The sequence below is a fragment of the Taudactylus pleione genome, unplaced genomic scaffold (assembly GCF_031769625.1).
Source record: "Taudactylus pleione unplaced genomic scaffold, aTauple2 ptg001564l, whole genome shotgun sequence".
Classification (NCBI taxonomy): domain Eukaryota; kingdom Metazoa; phylum Chordata; class Amphibia; order Anura; family Myobatrachidae; genus Taudactylus; species Taudactylus pleione.
Genome location: NW_028285961.1, coordinates 1,254,312 through 1,277,228, shown reverse-complemented (window position 1 = coordinate 1,277,228; position 22,917 = coordinate 1,254,312). Strand labels below are relative to the sequence as shown.

General features: G+C 42.7%; 1 protein-coding gene across 1 annotated transcript in view; it reads right to left on the bottom strand.

Moving 5' to 3' along the window:
• The window catches only part of RRP8 (ribosomal RNA processing 8), a 41,057-nt gene extending 27,018 nt beyond the window's left edge, over positions 1-14,039 (bottom strand). The window contains exon 1 of the mRNA XM_088464031.1: positions 13,828-14,039. Within this exon, the coding sequence (XP_088320157.1) occupies positions 13,828-13,988 (161 nt within the window). The 5' untranslated portion in view covers positions 13,989-14,039. The remainder of the gene's footprint in view (positions 1-13,827) is intronic.
• Between the last annotated feature and the right edge of the window lie 8,878 nt (positions 14,040-22,917).

The following is a 22,917-nucleotide window of genomic DNA, read 5'->3' as shown; positions in this document are numbered from 1 at the left end:
TCACCCTGCATGTGTATAATAGTGATACAGTCACCCTGTAGGGGTATAATAGTGATACAGTCACCCTGAAGGGGTATAATAGTGATACAGTCACCCTGAAGGGGTATAATAGTGATACAGTCACCCTGTAGGGGTATAATAGTGTTACAGTCACCCTGTAGGTGTACAATAGTGTTACAGTCACCCTGTAGGGGTATAATAGTGATACAGTCACACTGTAGGGGTATAATAGTGATACAGTCACGCTGTAGGGGTATAATAGTGATACAGTCACCCTGTAGGGGGTATAATAGTGATACAGTCACCCTGTAGGGGTATAATAGTGTTAGTCACCCTGTAGGTGTATAATAGTGATACAGTCACCCTGCATGTGTATAATAGTGTTACAGTCACCCTGTAGGGGTATAATAGTGATACAGTCACCCTGTAGGTGTATAATAGTATTACAGTCACCCTGTAGGTGTATAATAGCATTAGTCACACAGTAGGGGTATAATAGTGTTACAGTCACACAGTAGGGGTATAATAGTGTTACAGTCACACAGTAGGGGTATAATACTGTTACAGTCACACAGTAGGGGTATAATACTGTTACAGTCACACAGTAGGGGTATAATACTGTTACAGTCACACAGTAGGGGTATAATACTGTTACAGTCACACAGTAGGGGTATAATACTGTTACAGTCACACAGTAGGGGTATAATACTGTTACAGTCACCCTGTAGGGGTATAATAGTGATACAGTCACCATGTAGGGGTATAATAGTGATACAGTCACCCTGAAGGGGTATAATAGTGATAGTCACCTAGCGTTCCCGCTAGGCTGTTTTAGCGGGGCGCGGCGCCCTGCCCTCCTTCTGGAGGGCAAAAAGCACCCTGCCCTCCAGGAGGAGGGCAAAAAGCGCCCTGCTCTAACAGCCTGCGGGAGCCTTCTCACCCGCGGGAAGCAGTGTCCCGCGGGTGGAGAAACATGCGGTGACCCGGTCACCGCCGGAGAATAGACGCCGGGCGCATGCGCCCGGCATCGATTCTCCCAGTCTGCAGGGCTTGGGGGCTGCCCGGCGTGTCCGTAAGTGCCGGGCACGCCCCCAAGAGTGACGAAAAGGGGACGCGTCTTATAGACACGCCCCCTTTTCCGATGACCACGCCCCCTTCTCGGGCGCGTGCACCGAAGGTGCGCGCGCGTGCATGCCCTCTCTAGCTCCGGCGCCCTGCCTCCAGCCGGAGCTAGAAGGAACACTAGTCACCCTGCAGGGGTATAATAGTGATACAGTCACCCTGTAGGGGTATAATAGTGATACAGTCACACTGTAGGGGTATAATAGTGATACAGTCACACAGTAGGGGTATAATAGTGATACAGTCACCCTGCATGTGTATAATAGTGTTACAGTCACCCTGTAGGGGTATAATAGTGATACAGTCACCCTGTAGGGGTATAATAGTGATACAGTCACCCTGTAGGGGTATAATAGTGATACAGTCACCCTGTAGGGGTATAATAGTGATACAGTCACCCTGTAGGGGTATAATAGTGATACAGCCACCCTGTAGGTGTATAATAGTGATAGTCACCCTGTAGGGGTATAATAGTGATACAGCCACCCTGTAGGGGTATAATAGTGATAGTCACCCTGTAGGGGTATAATAGTGATACAGTCACCCTGTAGGGGTATAATAGTGATAGTCACCCTGTAGGGGTATAACAGTGATACAGTCACCCTGTAGGGGTATAATAGTGATACAGTCACCCTGTAGGGGTATAATAGTGATACAGTCACCCTGTAGGGGTATAATAGTGATACAGTCACCCTGTAGGGGTATAATAGTGATACAGTCACCCTGTAGGGGTATAATAGTGATACAGTCACCCTGTAGGGGTATAATAGTGATACAGTCACCCTGTAGGGGTATAATAGTGATACAGTCACCCTGTAGGGGTATAATAGTGATACAGTCACCCTGTAGGGGTATAATAGTGATACAGTCACCCTGTAGGGGTATAATAGTGATACAGTCACCCTGTAGGGGTATAATAGTGATACAGTCACCCTGTAGGGGTATAATAGTGATACAGTCACCCTGTAGGGGTATAATAGTGATACAGCCACCCTGTAGGGGTATAATAGTGATAGTCACCCTGTAGGTGTATAATAGTGATAGTCACCCTGTAGGTGTATAATAGTGATAGTCACCCTGTAGGTGTATAATAGTGATACAGCCACCCTGTAGGGGTATAATAGTGATACAGCCACCCTGTAGGGGTATAATAGTGATACAGCCACCCTGTAGGGGTATAATAGTGATACAGCCACCCTGTAGGGGTATAATAGTGATACAGCCACCCTGTAGGGGTATAATAGTGATACAGTCACCCTGGAGGGGTATAATAGTGATACAGTCACCCTGGAGGGGTATAATAGTGATACAGTCACCCTGGAGGGGTATAATAGTGATACAGTCACCCTGGAGGGGTATAATAGTGATACAGTCACCCTGGAGGGGTATAATAGTGATACAGTCACCCTGGAGGGGTATAATAGTGATACAGTCACCCTGGAGGGGTATAATAGTGATACAGTCACCCTGGAGGGGTATAATAGTGATACAGTCACCCTGGAGGGGTATAATAGTGATACAGTCACCCTGGAGGGGTATAATAGTGATACAGTCACCCTGGAGGGGTATAATAGTGATACAGTCACCCTGGAGGGGTATAATAGTGATACAGTCACCCTGGAGGGGTATAATAGTGATACAGTCACCCTGGAGGGGTATAATAGTGATACAGTCACCCTGTAGGGGTATAATAGTGATACAGTCACCCTGTAGGGGTATAATAGTGATAGTCACCCTGTAGGGGTATAATAGTGATACAGCCACCCTGTAGGGGTATAATAGTGATACAGCCACCCTGTAGGGGTATAATAGTGATACAGCCACCCTGTAGGGGTATAATAGTGATACAGCCACCCTGTAGGGGTATAATAGTGATACAGCCACCCTGTAGGGGTATAATAGTGATAGTCACCCTGTAGGGGTATAATAGTGATACAGCCACCCTGTAGGGGTATAATAGTGATACAGTCACCCTGTAGGGGTATAATAGTGATACAGTCACCCTGGAGGGGTATAATAGTGATACAGTCACCCTGTAGGGGTATAATAGTGATACAGTCACCCTGGAGGGGTATAATAGTGATAGTCACCCTGGAGGGGTATAATAGTGATACAGTCACCCTGGAGGGGTATAATAGTGATACAGTCACCCTGGAGGGGTATAATAGTGATACAGTCACCCTGGAGGGGTATAATAGTGATACAGTCACCCTGGAGGGGTATAATAGTGATACAGTCACCCTGGAGGGGTATAATAGTGATACAGTCACCCTGGAGGGGTATAATAGTGATACAGTCACCCTGGAGGGGTATAATAGTGATACAGTCACCCTGTAGGGGTATAATAGTGATACAGCCACCCTGTAGGGGTATAATAGTGATAGTCACCCTGTAGGGGTATAATAGTGATAGTCACCCTGTAGGGGTATAATAGTGATAGTCACCCTGTAGGGGTATAATAGTGATAGTCACCCTGTAGGGGTATAATAGTGATACAGCCACCCTGTAGGGGTATAATAGTGATACAGTCACCCTGTAGGGGTATAATAGTGATACAGTCACCCTGTAGGGGTATAATAGTGATACAGTCACCCTGTAGGGGTATAATAGTGATACAGCCACCCTGGAGGGGTATAATAGTGATACAGCCACCCTGGAGGGGTATAATAGTGATACAGTCACCCTGGAGGGGTATAATAGTGATACAGTCACCCTGGAGGGGTATAATAGTGATACAGTCACCCTGTAGGGGTATAATAGTGATAGTCACCCTGTAGGGGTATAATAGTGATACAGTCACCCTGTAGGGGTATAATAGTGATACAGTCACCCTGTAGGGGTATAATAGTGATACAGTCACCCTGTAGGGGTATAATAGTGATACAGTCACCCTGTAGGGGTATAATAGTGATACAGTCACCCTGTAGGGGTATAATAGTGATAAAGTCACCCTGTAGGGGTATAATAGTGATACAGCCACCCTGTAGGGGTATAATAGTGATAGTCACCCTGTAGGGGTATAATAGTGATACAGCCACCCTGTAGGGGTATAATAGTGATACAGCCACCCTGTAGGGGTATAATAGTGATAGTCACCCTGTAGGGGTATAATAGTGATAGTCACCCTGTAGGGGTATAATAGTGATAGTCACCCTGTAGGGGTATAATAGTGATAGTCACCCTGTAGGGGTATAATAGTGATACAGCCACCCTGTAGGGGTATAATAGTGATACAGTCACCCTGTAGGGGTATAATAGTGATACAGTCACCCTGTAGGGGTATAATAGTGATACAGTCACCCTGTAGGGGTATAATAGTGATACAGTCACCCTGGAGGGGTATAATAGTGATACAGTCACCCTGTAGGGGTATAATAGTGATACAGCCACCCTGTAGGGGTATAATAGTGATACAGCCACCCTGGAGGGGTATAATAGTGATACAGTCACCCTGGAGGGGTATAATAGTGATACAGTCACCCTGGGGGGGTATAATAGTGATAGTCACCCTGTGGGGGTATAATAGTGATACAGTCACCCTGTAGGGGTATAATAGTGATACAGTCACCCTGGAGGGGTATAATAGTGATACAGTCACCCTGGAGGGGTATAATAGTGATACAGTCACCCTGGAGGGGTATAATAGTGATACAGTCACCCTGGAGGAGTATAATAGTGATACAGTCACCCTGTAGGTGTATAATAGTGATACAGTCACCCTGGAGGGGTATAATAGTGATACAGCCACCCTGGAGGGGTATAATAGTGATACAGCCACCCTGTAGGGGTATAATAGTGATACAGCCACCTTGTAGGGGTATAATAGTGATAGTCACCCTGTAGGGGTATAATAGTGATAGTCACCCTGTAGGGGTATAATAGTGATAGTCACCCTGTAGGGGTATAATAGTGTTACAGTCACCCTGTAGGGGTATAATAGTGATAGTCACCCTGCATGTGTATAATAGTGTTACAGTCACCCTGTAGGGGTATAATAGTGATACAGTCACCCTGTAGGGGTATAATAGTGATACAGTCACCCTGCATGTGTATAATAGTGATACAGTCACCCTGTAGGGGTATAATAGTGATACAGTCACCCTGAAGGGGTATAATAGTGATACAGTCACCCTGAAGGGGTATAATAGTGATACAGTCACCCTGTAGGGGTATAATAGTGTTACAGTCACCCTGTAGGTGTACAATAGTGTTACAGTCACCCTGTAGGGGTATAATAGTGATACAGTCACACTGTAGGGGTATAATAGTGATACAGTCACGCTGTAGGGGTATAATAGTGATACAGTCACCCTGTAGGGGGTATAATAGTGATACAGTCACCCTGTAGGGGTATAATAGTGTTAGTCACCCTGTAGGTGTATAATAGTGATACAGTCACCCTGCATGTGTATAACAGTGTTACAGTCACCCTGTAGGGGTATAATAGTGATACAGTCACCCTGTAGGTGTATAATAGTATTACAGTCACCCTGTAGGTGTATAATAGCATTAGTCACACAGTAGGGGTATAATAGTGTTACAGTCACACAGTAGGGGTATAATAGTGTTACAGTCACACAGTAGGGGTATAATACTGTTACAGTCACACAGTAGGGGTATAATACTGTTACAGTCACACAGTAGGGGTATAATACTGTTACAGTCACACAGTAGGGGTATAATACTGTTACAGTCACACAGTAGGGGTATAATACTGTTACAGTCACACAGTAGGGGTATAATACTGTTACAGTCACCCTGTAGGGGTATAATAGTGATACAGTCACCATGTAGGGGTATAATAGTGATACAGTCACCCTGAAGGGGTATAATAGTGATAGTCACCTAGCGTTCCCGCTAGGCTGTTTTAGCGGGGCGCGGCGCCCTGCCCTCCTTCTGGAGGGCAAAAAGCACCCTGCCCTCCAGGAGGAGGGCAAAAAGCGCCCTGCTCTAACAGCCTGCGGGAGCCTTCTCACCCGCGGGAAGCAGTGTCCCGCGGGTGGAGAAACATGCGGTGACCCGGTCACCGCCGGAGAATAGACGCCGGGCGCATGCGCCCGGCATCGATTCTCCCAGTCTGCAGGGCTTGGGGGCTGCCCGGCGTGTCCGTAAGTGCCGGGCACGCCCCCAAGAGTGACGAAAAGGGGACGCGTCTTATAGACACGCCCCCTTTTCCGATGACCACGCCCCCTTCTCGGGCGCGTGCACCGAAGGTGCGCGCGCGTGCATGCCCTCTCTAGCTCCGGCGCCCTGCCTCCAGCCGGAGCTAGAAGGAACACTAGTCACCCTGCAGGGGTATAATAGTGATACAGTCACCCTGTAGGGGTATAATAGTGATACAGTCACACTGTAGGGGTATAATAGTGATACAGTCACACAGTAGGGGTATAATAGTGATACAGTCACCCTGCATGTGTATAATAGTGTTACAGTCACCCTGTAGGGGTATAATAGTGATACAGTCACCCTGCATGTGTATAATAGTGTTACAGTCACCCTGTAGGGGTATAATAGTGATACAGTCACCCTGTAGGTGTATAATAGTGATACAGTCACCCTGTAGGGGTATAATAGTGATACAGTCACCCTGTAGGGGTATAATAGTGATACAGTCACCCTGTAGGTGTATAATAGTATTACAGTCACCCTGCAGGGGTATAATAGTGATACAGTCACCCTGCATGTGTATAATAGTGTTACAGTCACCATGCAGGGGTATAAAAGTGTTACAGTCACCCTGTAGGGGTATAATAGAGATACAGTCACCCTGTAGGGGTATAATAGTATTACAGTCACCCTGTAGGGCTATAATAGTGATACAGTCACCCTGTAGGTGTATAATAGTGATACAGCCACCCTGTAGGGGTATAATAGTGATACAGCCACCCTGTAGGGGTATAATAGTGATACAGCCACCCTGTAGGAGTATAATAGTGATACAGTCACCCTGTAGGGGTATAATAGTGATACAGTCACCCTGTAGGGGTATAATAGTGATACAGTCACCCTGTAGGGGTATAATAGTGATACAGTCACCCTGTAGGGGTATAATAGTGATACAGCCACCCTGTAGGGGTATAATAGTGATAGTCACCCTGTAGGGGTATAATAGTGATACAGCCACCCTGTAGGGGTATAATAGTGATAGTCACCCTGTAGGGGTATAATAGTGATACAGTCACCCTGTAGGGGTATAATAGTGATAGTCACCCTGTAGGGGTATAATAGTGATACAGTCACCCTGTAGGGGTATAATAGTGATACAGTCACCCTGTAGGGGTATAATAGTGATACAGCCACCCTGTAGGGGTATAATAGTGATAGTCACCCTGTAGGGGTATAATAGTGATACAGCCACCCTGTAGGGGTATAATAGTGATACAGCCACCCTGTAGGGGTATAATAGTGATAGTCACCCTGTAGGGGTATAATAGTGATAGTCACCCTGTAGGGGTATAATAGTGATAGTCACCCTGTAGGGGTATAATAGTGATAGTCACCCTGTAGGGGTATAATAGTGATACAGCCACCCTGTAGGGGTATAATAGTGATACAGCCACCCTGTAGGGGTATAATAGTGATACAGTCACCCTGTAGGGGTATAATAGTGATACAGTCACCCTGTAGGGGTATAATAGTGATACAGTCACCCTGGAGGGGTATAATAGTGATACAGTCACCCTGGAGGGGTATAATAGTGATACAGTCACCCTGGAGGGGTATAATAGTGATACAGTCACCCTGGGGGGGTATAATAGTGATACAGTCACCCTGTAGGGGTATAATAGTGATACAGTCACCCTGGAGGGGTATAATAGTGATACAGTCACCCTGGAGGGGTATAATAGTGATACAGTCACCCTGGAGGGGTATAATAGTGATACAGTCACCCTGGAGGAGTATAATAGTGATACAGTCACCCTGTAGGTGTATAATAGTGATACAGCCACCCTGGAGGGGTATAATAGTGATACAGCCACCCTGTAGGGGTATAATAGTGATACAGCCACCCTGTAGGGGTATAATAGTGATACAGCCACCCTGTAGGGGTATAATAGTGATACAGCCACCCTGTAGGGGTATAATAGTGATACAGCCACCCTGGAGGGGTATAATAGTGATACAGTCACCCTGGAGGGGTATAATAGTGATACAGTCACCCTGTAGGGGTATAATAGTGATACAGTCACCCTGGAGGGGTATAATAGTGATAGTCACCCTGGAGGGGTATAATAGTGATACAGTCACCCTGTAGGGGTATAATAGTGATACAGTCACCCTGTAGGGGTATAATAGTGATACAGTCACCCTGTAGGGGTATAATAGTGATACAGTCACCCTGTAGGGGTATAATAGTGATACAGTCACCCTGTAGGGGTATAATAGTGATACAGTCACCCTGTAGGGGTATAATAGTGATACAGTCACCCTGTAGGGGTATAATAGTGATACAGTCACCCTGTAGGGGTATAATAGTGATAGTCACCCTGTAGGGGTATAATAGTGATACAGCCACCCTGTAGGGGTATAATAGTGATACAGTCACCCTGGAGGGGTATAATAGTGATACAGTCACCCTGTAGGGGTATAATAGTGATACAGTCACCCTGTAGGGGTATAATAGTGATACAGTCACCCTGTAGGGGTATAATAGTGATACAGTCACCCTGTAGGGGTATAATAGTGATACAGTCACCCTGGAGGGGTATAATAGTGATACAGCCACCCTGTAGGAGTATAATAGTGATACAGTCACCCTGTAGGTGTATAATAGTGATACAGTCACCCTGTAGGTGTATAATAGTGATACAGTCACCCTGGAGGGGTATAATAGTGATACAGTCACCCTGTAGGGGTATAATAGTGATACAGTCACCCTGTAGGGGTATAATAGTGATACAGTCACCCTGTAGGGGTATAATAGTGATACAGTCACGCTGTAGGGGTATAATAGTGATACAGTCACCCTGTAGGGGGTATAATAGTGATACAGTCACCCTGTAGGGGTATAATAGTGTTAGTCACCCTGTAGGTGTATAATAGTGATACAGTCACCCTGCATGTGTATAATAGTGTTACAGTCACCCTGTAGGGGTATAATAGTGATACAGTCACCCTGTAGGTGTATAATAGTATGACAGTCACCCTGTAGGTGTATAATAGCATTAGTCACACAGTAGGGGTATAATAGTGTTACAGTCACACAGTAGGGGTATAATAGTGTTACAGTCACACAGTAGGGGTATAATACTGTTACAGTCACACAGTAGGGGTATAATACTGTTACAGTCACACAGTAGGGGTATAATACTGTTACAGTCACACAGTAGGGGTATAATACTGTTACAGTCACACAGTAGGGGTATAATACTGTTACAGTCACACAGTAGGGGTATAATACTGTTACAGTCACACAGTAGGGGTATAATACTGTTACAGTCACACAGTAGGGGTATAATACTGTTACAGTCACACAGTAGGGGTATAATACTGTTACAGTCACCCTGTAGGGGTATAATAGTGATACAGTCACCATGTAGGGGTATAATAGTGATACAGTCACCCTGAAGGGGTATAATAGTGATAGTCACCTAGCGTTCCCGCTAGGCTGTTTTAGCGGGGCGCGGCGCCCTGCCCTCCTTCTGGAGGGCAAAAAGCACCCTGCCCTCCAGGAGGAGGGCAAAAAGCGCCCTGCTCTAACAGCCTGCGGGAGCCTTCTCACCCGCGGGAAGCAGTGTCCCGCGGGTGGAGAAACATGCGGTGACCCGGTCACCGCCGGAGAATAGACGCCGGGCGCATGCGCCCGGCATCGATTCTCCCAGTCTGCAGGGCTTGGGGGCTGCCCGGCGTGTCCGTAAGTGCCGGGCACGCCCCCAAGAGTGACGAAAAGGGGACGCGTCTTATAGACACGCCCCCTTTTCCGATGACCACGCCCCCTTCTCGGGCGCGTGCACCGAAGGTGCGCGCGCGTGCATGCCCTCTCTAGCTCCGGCGCCCTGCCTCCAGCCGGAGCTAGAAGGAACACTAGTCACCCTGCAGGGGTATAATAGTGATACAGTCACCCTGTAGGGGTATAATAGTGATACAGTCACACTGTAGGGGTATAATAGTGATACAGTCACACAGTAGGGGTATAATAGTGATACAGTCACCCTGCATGTGTATAATAGTGTTACAGTCACCCTGTAGGGGTATAATAGTGATACAGTCACCCTGCATGTGTATAATAGTGTTACAGTCACCCTGTAGGGGTATAATAGTGATACAGTCACCCTGTAGGTGTATAATAGTGATACAGTCACCCTGTAGGGGTATAATAGTGATACAGTCACCCTGTAGGGGTATAATAGTGATACAGTCACCCTGTAGGTGTATAATAGTATTACAGTCACCCTGCAGGGGTATAATAGTGATACAGTCACCCTGCATGTGTATAATAGTGTTACAGTCACCATGCAGGGGTATAAAAGTGTTACAGTCACCCTGTAGGGGTATAATAGAGATACAGTCACCCTGTAGGGGTATAATAGTATTACAGTCACCCTGTAGGGCTATAATAGTGATACAGTCACCCTGTAGGTGTATAATAGTGATACAGCCACCCTGTAGGGGTATAATAGTGATACAGCCACCCTGTAGGGGTATAATAGTGATACAGCCACCCTGTAGGGGTATAATAGTGATACAGCCACCCTGTAGGAGTATAATAGTGATACAGCCACCCTGTAGGAGTATAATAGTGATACAGCCACCCTGTAGGGGTATAATAGTGATACAGTCACCCTGTAGGGGTATAATAGTGATACAGTCACCCTGTAGGGGTATAATAGTGATACAGCCACCCTGTAGGGGTATAATAGTGATACAGCCACCCTGTAGGGGTATAATAGTGATAGTCACCCTGTAGGGGTATAATAGTGATACAGTCACCCTGTAGGGGTATAATAGTGATACAGTCACCCTGTAGGGGTATAATAGTGATACAGTCACCCTGTAGGGGTATAATAGTGATACAGTCACCCTGTAGGGGTATAATAGTGATACAGTCACCCTGTAGGGGTATAATAGTGATACAGTCACCCTGTAGGGGTATAATAGTGATACAGTCACCCTGTAGGGGTATAATAGTGATACAGTCACCCTGTAGGGGTATAATAGTGATACAGTCACCCTGTAGGGGTATAATAGTGATACAGTCACCCTGTAGGGGTATAATAGTGATACAGTCACCCTGTAGGGGTATAATAGTGATACAGTCACCCTGTAGGGGTATAATAGTGATACAGTCACCCTGTAGGGGTATAATAGTGATACAGTCACCCTGTAGGGGTATAATAGTGATACAGTCACCCTGTAGGGGTATAATAGTGATACAGTCACCCTGTAGGGGTATAATAGTGATACAGTCACCCTGTAGGGGTATAATAGTGATACAGTCACCCTGTAGGGGTATAATAGTGATACAGCCACCCTGTAGGGGTATAATAGTGATACAGCCACCCTGTAGGGGTATAATAGTGATACAGCCACCCTGTAGGGGTATAATAGTGATACAGCCACCCTGTAGGGGTATAATAGTGATACAGCCACCCTGTAGGGGTATAATAGTGATACAGCCACCCTGTAGGGGTATAATAGTGATACAGCCACCCTGTAGGGGTATAATAGTGATACAGCCACCCTGTAGGGGTATAATAGTGATACAGCCACCCTGTAGGGGTATAATAGTGATACAGCCACCCTGTAGGGGTATAATAGTGATACAGTCACCCTGTAGGGGTATAATAGTGATACAGTCACCCTGGAGGGGTATAATAGTGATAGTCACCCTGGAGGGGTATAATAGTGATAGTCACCCTGGAGGGGTATAATAGTGATAGTCACCCTGTAGGGGTATAATAGTGATACAGCCACCCTGTAGGGGTATAATAGTGATACAGCCACCCTGTAGGGGTATAATAGTGATACAGCCACCCTGTAGGGGTATAATAGTGATACAGCCACCCTGTAGGGGTATAATAGTGATACAGCCACCCTGTAGGGGTATAATAGTGATACAGCCACCCTGTAGGGGTATAATAGTGATACAGTCACCCTGGAGGGGTATAATAGTGATACAGTCACCCTGGAGGGGTATAATAGTGATACAGTCACCCTGGAGGGGTATAATAGTGATACAGTCACCCTGGAGGGGTATAATAGTGATACAGTCACCCTGGAGGGGTATAATAGTGATACAGTCACCCTGGAGGGGTATAATAGTGATAGTCACCCTGGAGGGGTATAATAGTGATACAGTCACCCTGTAGGGGTATAATAGTGATAGTCACCCTGTAGGGGTATAATAGTGATACAGTCACCCTGGAGGGGTATAATAGTGATACAGTCACCCTGTAGGGGTATAATAGTGATACAGTCACCCTGTAGGGGTATAATAGTGATACAGTCACCCTGTAGGGGTATAATAGTGATAGTCACCCTGGAGGGGTATAATAGTGATACAGTCACCCTGTAGGGGTATAATAGTGATAGTCACCCTGTAGGGGTATAATAGTGATACAGTCACCCTGGAGGGGTATAATAGTGATACAGTCACCCTGTAGGGGTATAATAGTGATACAGTCACCCTGTAGGGGTATAATAGTGATACAGTCACCCTGTAGGGGTATAATAGTGATACAGTCACCCTGTAGGGGTATAATAGTGATAGTCACCCTGTAGGGGTATAATAGTGATACAGCCACCCTGTAGGGGTATAATAGTGATACAGCCACCCTGTAGGGGTATAATAGTGATACAGCCACCCTGTAGGGGTATAATAGTGATACAGTCACCCTGTAGGGGTATAATAGTGATACAGTCACCCTGTAGGGGTATAATAGTGATACAGTCACCCTGTAGGGGTATAATAGTGATACAGTCACCCTGTAGGTGTATAATAGTGATAGTCACCCTGTAGGTGTATAATAGTGATACAGCCACCCTGTAGGTGTATAATAGTGATACAGCCACCCTGTAGGTGTATAATAGTGATAGTCACCCTGTAGGGGTATAATAGTGATAGTCACCCTGTAGGGGTATAATAGTGATAGTCACCCTGTAGGTGTATAATAGTGATACAGTCACCCTGTAGGGGTATAATAGTGATACAGTCACCCTGTAGGGGTATAATAGTGATACAGTCACCCTGTAGGGGTATAATAGTGATACAGTCACCCTGTAGGTGTATAATAGTGATACTGTCACCCTGTAGGTGTATAATAGTGATACAGTCACCCTGGAGGGGTATAATAGTGATACAGCCACCCTGTAGGGGTATAATAGTGATAGTCACCCTGGAGGGGTATAATAGTGATACAGTCACCCTGGAGGGGTATAATAGTGATACAGTCACCCTGGAGGGGTATAATAGTGATACAGTCACCCTGGAGGGGTATAATAGTGATACAGTCACCCTGGGGGGGTATAATAGTGATACAGTCACCCTGTAGGGGTATAATAGTGATACAGTCACCCTGTAGGGGTATAATAGTGATACAGTCACCCTGTAGGTGTATAATAGTGATACAGTCACCCTGGAGGGGTATAATAGTGATACAGTCACCCTGTAGGGGTATAATAGTGATACAGTCACCCTGTAGGGGTATAATAGTGATACAGTCACCCTGGAGGGGTATAATAGTGATACTGTAGCATTATACTTACTGACTGCTGCTGTCTCTCCTCTCCCTGCACAGTGCACACGTGTTATAGCCAGAGAGATGGAGAGGCCAGAGCGGCTCTGTGACGGCAGCGCTCCCCCTGGTGGTGGTGGATGACCAGCAGTCGTACACACTGGCATGTGGATAGAACCATAAAGGAAACATTGAGGAGAGAGCGACACTGTCTGTTTCAGCTCCGCTCAACCGTTGGAGGTGGATAACCTGAAGTACTCTCTGATCTGTAGTTAGAACCATAGAGAAGAAAGTGAAAAAAAAGAGCGACACAACCCCGCACTCCCCCTGGTGGTGGAGGACTATCGTGGCGATAAGAAAGGAATGAGCCCTGTGGCTGCTCTGTGTCATTATTGTCCTGCACGGGATGGGGCCGGCATACAGTATATATAGTATATAGCATACAGTATATATAGTATATAACATACAGTATATATAGTATATAGCATACAGTATATATAGTATATAGCATACAGTATATATAGTATATAGCATACAGTATATATAGTATATAGCATACAGTATATATAGTATATAGCATACAGTGTATGTAGTATATAGTATACAGTATATATAGTATATAGCATACAGTATATATAGTATATAGCATACAGTATATATAGTATATAGCATACAGTGTATGTAGTATATAGCATACAGTATATATAGTATATAGCATACAGTATATATAGTATATAGTATACAGTATATATAGTATATAGTATACAGTATATATAGTATATAGCATACAGTATATATAGTATACAGTATATATAGTATATAGCATACAGTATATATAGTATATAGTATACAGTATATATAGTATATAGTATACAGTATATATAGTATATAGCATACAGTATATATAGTATATAGTATACAGTATATATAGTATATAGTATACAGTATATATAGTATATAGCATACAGTATATATAGTATATAGTATACAGTATATATAGTATACAGTATATATAGTATATAGTATACAGTATATATAGTATATAGCATACAGTGTATGTAGTATATAGTATACAGTATATATAGTATATAGCATACAGTATATATAGTATATAGTATACAGTATATATAGTATATAGTATACAGTATATATAGTATATAGCATACAGTATATATAGTATATAGTATACAGTATATATAGTATATAGCATACAGTATATATAGTATATAGTATACAGTATATATAGTATATAGTATACAGTATATATAGTATATAGCATACAGTATATATAGTATATAGTATACAGTATATATAGTATACAGTATATATAGTATATAGCATACAGTATATATAGTATATAGTATACAGTATATATAGTATATAGCATACAGTATATATAGTATATAGTATACAGTATATATAGTATATAGCATACAGTATATATAGTATATAACATACAGTATATATAGTATATAGTATACAGTATATATAGTATATAGTATACAGTATATATAGTATATAACATACAGTATATATAGTATATAGCATACAGTATATATAGTATATAGCATACAGTATATATAGTATATAGCATACAGTATATATAGTATATAGCATACAGTGTATGTAGTATATAGTATACAGTATATATAGTATATAGCATACAGTATATATAGTATATAGCATACAGTATATATAGTATATAGCATACAGTGTATGTAGTATATAGCATACAGTATATATAGTATATAGCATACAGTATATATAGTATATAGTATACAGTATATATAGTATATAGTATACAGTATATATAGTATATAGCATACAGTATATATAGTATATAGTATACAGTATATATAGTATATAGCATACAGTATATATAGTATATAGCATACAGTATATATAGTATATAGTATACAGTATATATAGTATATAGCATACAGTATATATAGTATATAGTATACAGTATATATAGTATATAGTATATAGCATACAGTATATATAGTATATAGTATACAGTATATATAGTATATAGCATACAGTATATATAGTATATAGTATACAGTATATATAGTATATAGCATACAGTATATATAGTATATAACATACAGTATATATAGTATATAGTATACAGTATATATAGTATATAGTATACAGTATATATAGTATATAGTATACAGTATATATAGTATATAGCATACAGTATATATAGTATACAGTATATATAGTATATAGCATACAGTATATATAGTATATAGTATACAGTATATATAGTATATAGCATACAGTATATATAGTATATAGTATACAGTATATATAGTATATAGTATACAGTATATATAGTATATAGCATACAGTATATATAGTATACAGTATATATAGTATATAGCATACAGTATATATAGTATATAGTATACAGTATATATAGTATATAGCATACAGTATACAGTATATATAGTATATAGCATACAGTATAGTATATACCATATAGCATACAGTATATATAGTATATAGCATACAGTATACAGTATATATAGTATATAGCATACAGTATACAGTATATATAGTATATAGCATACAGTGTATGTAGTATATAGCATACAGTATATATAGTATATAGCATACAGTATACAGTATATATAGTATATAGCATACAGTGTATGTAGTATATAGCATACAGTATATATAGTATATAGCATACAGTATACAGTATATATAGTATATAGCATACAGTATATATAGTATATAGCATACAGTATATATAGTATATAGCATACAGTATACAGTATATATAGTATATAGCATACAGTGTATGTAGTATATAGCATACAGTATACAGTATATATAGTATATAGCATACAGTATATATAGTATATAGTATACAGTATATATAGTATATAGCATACAGTATACAGTATATATAGTATATAGCATACAGTGTATATATAGTATATAGTATACAGTATATATAGTATATAGCATACAGTATACAGTATATATAGTATATAGCATACAGTGTATGTAGTATATAGCATACAGTATACAGTATATATAGTATATAACATACAGTATATATAGTATACAGTATATATAGTATATAGCATACAGTATACAGTATATATAGTATATAGCATACAGTGTATGTAGTATATAGCATACAGTATACAGTATATATAGTATATAGCATATAGCATACAGTGTATGTAGTATATAGCATACAGTATATATAGTATATAGCATACAGTATATATAGTATATAACATATAGCATACAGTGTATGTAGTATATAGCATACAGTATACAGTATATATAGTATATAGCATACAGTATATATAGTATATAACATACAGTATATATAGTATATAGCATACAGTATATATAGTATATAACATACAGTATATATAGTATATAGCATACAGTATATATAGTATATAGCATACAGTATACAGTATATATAGTATATAACATACAGTATATATAGTATATAGCATACAGTATATATAGTATATAACATACAGTATATATAGTATATAGCATACAGTATATATAGTATATAACATACAGTATATATAGTATATAGCATACAGTATATATAGTATATAACATACAGTATATATAGTATATAGCATACAGTATATATAGTATATAACATACAGTGTATATAGTATATAGCATACAGTGTATGTAGTATATAGCATACAGTATATATAGTATATAACATACAGTATATATAGTATATAGCATAGAGCATACAGTATATATAGTATATAGCATATAGTATACAGTATATATAGTATATAGCATACAGTATACACTATATATAGTATATAGCATACAGTATATATAGTATATAACATACAGTATATATAGTATATAGCATAGAGCATACAGTATATATAGTATATAGCATATAGTATACAGTATATATAGTATATAGCATACAGTATACACTATATATAGTATATAGCATACAGTATATATAGTATATAGCATACAGTATACAGTTATATAGTATATAGCATACAGTATAGTATATAGCATACAGTATATATAGTATATAGCATACAGCATACACTATATATAGTATATAGCATACAGTATTATATATAGTATATAGCATACAGTATATATAGTATATAGCATACAGTATTATATATAGTATATAGCATACAGTATTATATATAGTATATAGCATACAGTATACAGTATATATAGTATATAGCATATAGCATACAGTGTATGTAGTATATAGCATACATTATATATAGTATATACCATACAGTATATATAGTATATAGCATACAGTATAAACTATATACAGTATATAGCATACAGTTTATATAGTATATAGTATACAGTATATATAGTATATAGCATACAGTATATATAGTATATAGCATACAGTATACAGTATATATAGTATATAGCATACAGTATATATAGTATATAGCATACAGTATTATATATAGTATATAGCATACAGTATATATAGTATATAGGATACAGTATAGAAAAATATATAGTATACAGTATATATAGTATATAGCATACAGTGTAGTATATACCATATAGCATACAGTATATATAGTATATAGCATACAGTATATATAGTATATAGCATACAGTATACAGTATATATAGCATATAGCATACAGTGTATGTAGTATATAGCATACAGTATATATAGTATATAGCATACAGTATATATAGTATATAGCATATAGCATACAGTGTAGTATATACCATATAGCATACAGTATATATAGTATATAGCATACAGTATACAGTATATATAGTATATAGCATACAGTATATATAGTATATAGCATACAGTATATATAGTATATAGCATACAGTATACACTATATACAGTATATAGCATATAGCATACAGTATATATAGTATATAGCATACAGTATACAGTATATATAGTATATAGCATACAGTATATATAGTATATAGCATACAGTATATATAGTATATAGCATACAGTGTAGTATATATAGTATATAGCATACAGTGTAGTATATACCATATAGCATACAGTATATATAGTATATAGCATACAGTATACAGTATATATAGTATATAGCATACAGTATATATAGTATATAGTATATATAGTATATAGCATACAGTGTATGTAGTATATAGTATATACCATATAGCAGTGCTCGAAGTGTGCCGGTATGTAACGGTATAGCATACCGCCACTTCATGCACTGAACTTTTTTGTTTTGCTAGTTGATAGGACAGAGGGCTAGGACAACCCCTAAAGCCAGCCGCAGTGTGTCTATGTGTCTGGCTCAGTAAAAAGGCTGGTCTGTCACTATCTGTCAATGTGCTGCTGCCCGCCCATTCCCTCCCATCCACCTGCCTTCGTGTGCACTGAATCTCAACCCACCCGCTGCGCGCAGGTGCTAGGAGCCGCCGCCCAGCCGTAAGGTCTCATCTAGCTGCAGAGACCAACACTTGTGCTTCCCCCCTCTCTAGCACAGTTGTTGGTGTCACTGGCTCCTGCATGTATCCCTGCTTCCCTCCACACTCCTCCTCAGGCACAGGGAAAACAATTGAATAGCTTCAGGAATGCTTTCCCAGTGCTATTCACATAATTTATAATTGAATTGCCCCCAATTTGTGTTTTTTTTCCTTGGAAAGCTTATGTGATTTACTGTAATTTTCTGCAGCTGGGGCCTATGTAGTTTGGTTTTTCCTATGGCTGTCAATGAGTTTTTTTGCCCATGCAAAGCTCCGCTGATTTATATATTTTCTGCGGGGGCCTATGTGTTTAGCTTTTCCCTATGGAAAATGTGTAATTGAGTGGCCACACCCCTTCTGACTCATAGCCACGCCCCTGTGATATACGGCCATGCCCTTTTTGACGCGCACATTCAGCGCGCAAACACACTGTCGCCGTACCCCCACTTCAAAATTTCCACTTCGACCACTGCCATATAGTATACAGTATATGTAGTATATACCATATAGTATACAGTATATATAGTATACAGTATATGTAGTATATAGCATATAGTATAGATACTGATCACTGTACTTCCAGGTGTCACACCACATACACTACAATGGCTCCCACCGCCATCATCTGGCGTCAGCTAGTGGGGATCTGCTCCCTACCCTCTAACATGGCCCTTCCATCATGTACACCGCGCTCTGCTCCCTACCCTCCAACATGTCCTTTCCATCATATACACCACGCACTGCTCCCTACCCTCCAACATGTCCCCTCCATCATGTACACCGCGCTCTGCTCCCTACCCTCCAACATGGTCCCTCCATCATGTACACCGCGCTCTGCTCCCTACCCTCCAACATGTCCCCTCCATCATGTACACCGCGCTCTGCTCCCTACCCTCCAACATGACCCCTCCGTCATGTACATCGCGCTCTGCTCCCTACCCTCCAACATGACCCCTCCTTCATGTACACCGCTCTCTGCTCCCTACCCTCCAACATGACCCCTCCATCATGTACACCACGCTCTGCTCCCTACCCTCCAACATATCCCCTCTGTCATGTACACCGCGCTCTGCTCCCTACCTTCCAACATGGACCCTCCATCATGTACACCGCGCTCTGCTCCCTACATTCCAACATGGACCCTCCATCATGTACACCGCGCTCTGCTCCCTACCCTCCAACATGTCCCCTCCATCATGTACAACGTGCTCTGCTCCCTACCCTCCAACATGTCTCCTCCATCATGTACACCGCGCTCTGCTCCCTACCCTCCAACATGTCCCCTCCATCATGTACACCGTGCTCTGCTCCCTACCCTCCAACATGTCCCCTCCATCATGTACACCGCGCTCTGCTCCCTACCCTCCATGTCCCCTCCATCATGTACACCGCACTCTGCTCCCTACCCTCCAACATGTCCCCTCCGATCATGTACACCGCGCTCTGCTCCCTACCCTCCAACATGTCCCCTCCATCATGTACACCGCGCTCTGCTCCCTACCCTCCAACATGTCCCCTCCATCATGTACACTGCGCTCTGCTCCCTACCCTCCAACATATCCCCTCTGTCATGTACACCGCGCTCCGCTCCCTACCTTCCAACATGGACCCTCCATCATGTACACCACGCTCTGCTCCCTACATTCCAACATGGACCCTCCATCATGTACACCGCGCTCTGCTCCCTACCCTCCAACATGTCCCCTCCATCATGTACAATGTACTCTGCTCCCTACCCTCCAACATGTCTCCTCCATCATGTACACCGCGCTCTGCTCCCTACCCTCCAACATGTCCCCTCCATCATGTACACCGTGCTCTGCTCCCTACCCTCCAAAATGTCCCCTCCATCATGTACACCGCGCTCTGCTCCCTACCCTCCATGTCCCCTCCATCATGTACACCGCACTCTGCTCCCTACCCTCCAACATGTCCCCTCCCATCATGTACACCGCGCTCTGCTCCCTACCCTCCAACATGTCCCCTCCATCATGTACACCGCGCTCTGCTCCCTACCCTCCAACATGTCCCCTCCATCATGTACACTGCGCTCTGCTCCCTACCCTCCAACATGTCCCCTCCATCATGTACACTGCGCTCTGCTCTCTACCCTCCAACATGACCCCTCCATCATGTACACCGCAATCTGCTCCCTACCCTCCAACATGGCCTCTCCATCATGTACACCGCGCTCTGCTCCCTACCCTCCAACATGTCCCCTCCATCATGTACACCGCGCTCCGCTCCCTACCCTCCAACATGTACACCGCGCTCTGCTCCCTACCCTCCAACATGGCCCCTCCAACATGTACACCGCGCTCTGCTCCCTACCCTTCAACATGTCCCCTCCATCATGTACACCGTGCTCTGCTCCCTACCCTCCAACATGTCCCTTCCATCATGTACACCGCGCTCTGCTCCCTACCCTCCAACATGTCCCCTCCATCATGTACACCGCGGTCTGCTCCCTACCCTCCAACATGACCCCTCCATCATGTACACCGCGCTCTGCTTCCTACACTCCAACATGGACCCTCCATCATGTACACCGCGCTCTGCTCCCTACCCTCCAACATGTCCCCTCCATCATGTACACCGCGCTCTGCTCCCTACCCTCCAACATGACCCCTCCATCATGTACACCGTGCTCTGCTCCCTACCTTCCAACATGTCCCCTCCATCATGTACACCGTGCACTGCTCCCTACCCTCCTACATGTCCCCTCCATCATGTACACCACGCTCTGCTCCCTACCCTCCAACATGGCCCCTCCATCATGTACACCGCGCTCTGCTCCCTACCCTCCAACATGTCCCCTCCATCATGTACACCGCGCTCTGCTCCCTACCCTCCAGCATGTCCACTCCACCATGTACACCGCGCTCTGCTCCCTACCCTCCAACATGACCCCTCCGTCATGTACATCACGCTCTGCTCCCTACCCTCCAACATGACCCCTCCTTCATGTACACCGCTCTCTGCTCCCTACCCTCCAACATGACCCCTCCATCATGTACACCACGCTCTGCTCCCTACCCTCCAACATATCCCCTCCGTCATGTACACCGCGCTCTGCTCCCTACCCTCCAACATGGACCCTCCATCACGTACACCGCGCTCTGCTCCCTACATTCCAACATGGACCCTCCATCATGTACACCGCGCTCTGCTCCCTACCCTCCAACATGTCCCCTCCATCATGTACACCGTGCTCTGCTCCCTACCCTCCAACATGTCCCCTCCATCATGTACACCGCGGTCTGCTCCCTACCCTCCAATATGACCCCTCCTCATGTACACCGCGCTCTGCTTCCTACACTCCAACATGTCCCCTCCATCATGTACACCGTGCTCTGCTCCCTACCCTCCAACATGTCCCCTCCATCATGTACACCGCGCTCTGCTCCCTACCCTCCAACATGTCCCCTCCATCATGTACACCGCGGTCTGCTCCCTACCCTCCAACATGACCCCTCCATCATGTACACCGCGCTCTGCTTCCTACACTCCAACATGGACCCTCCATCATGTACACCGCGCTCTGCTACCTACCCTCCAACATGTCCCCTCCATCATGTACACCGCGCTCTGCTCCCTACCCTCCAACATGACCCCTCCATCATGTACACCGTGCTCTGCTCCC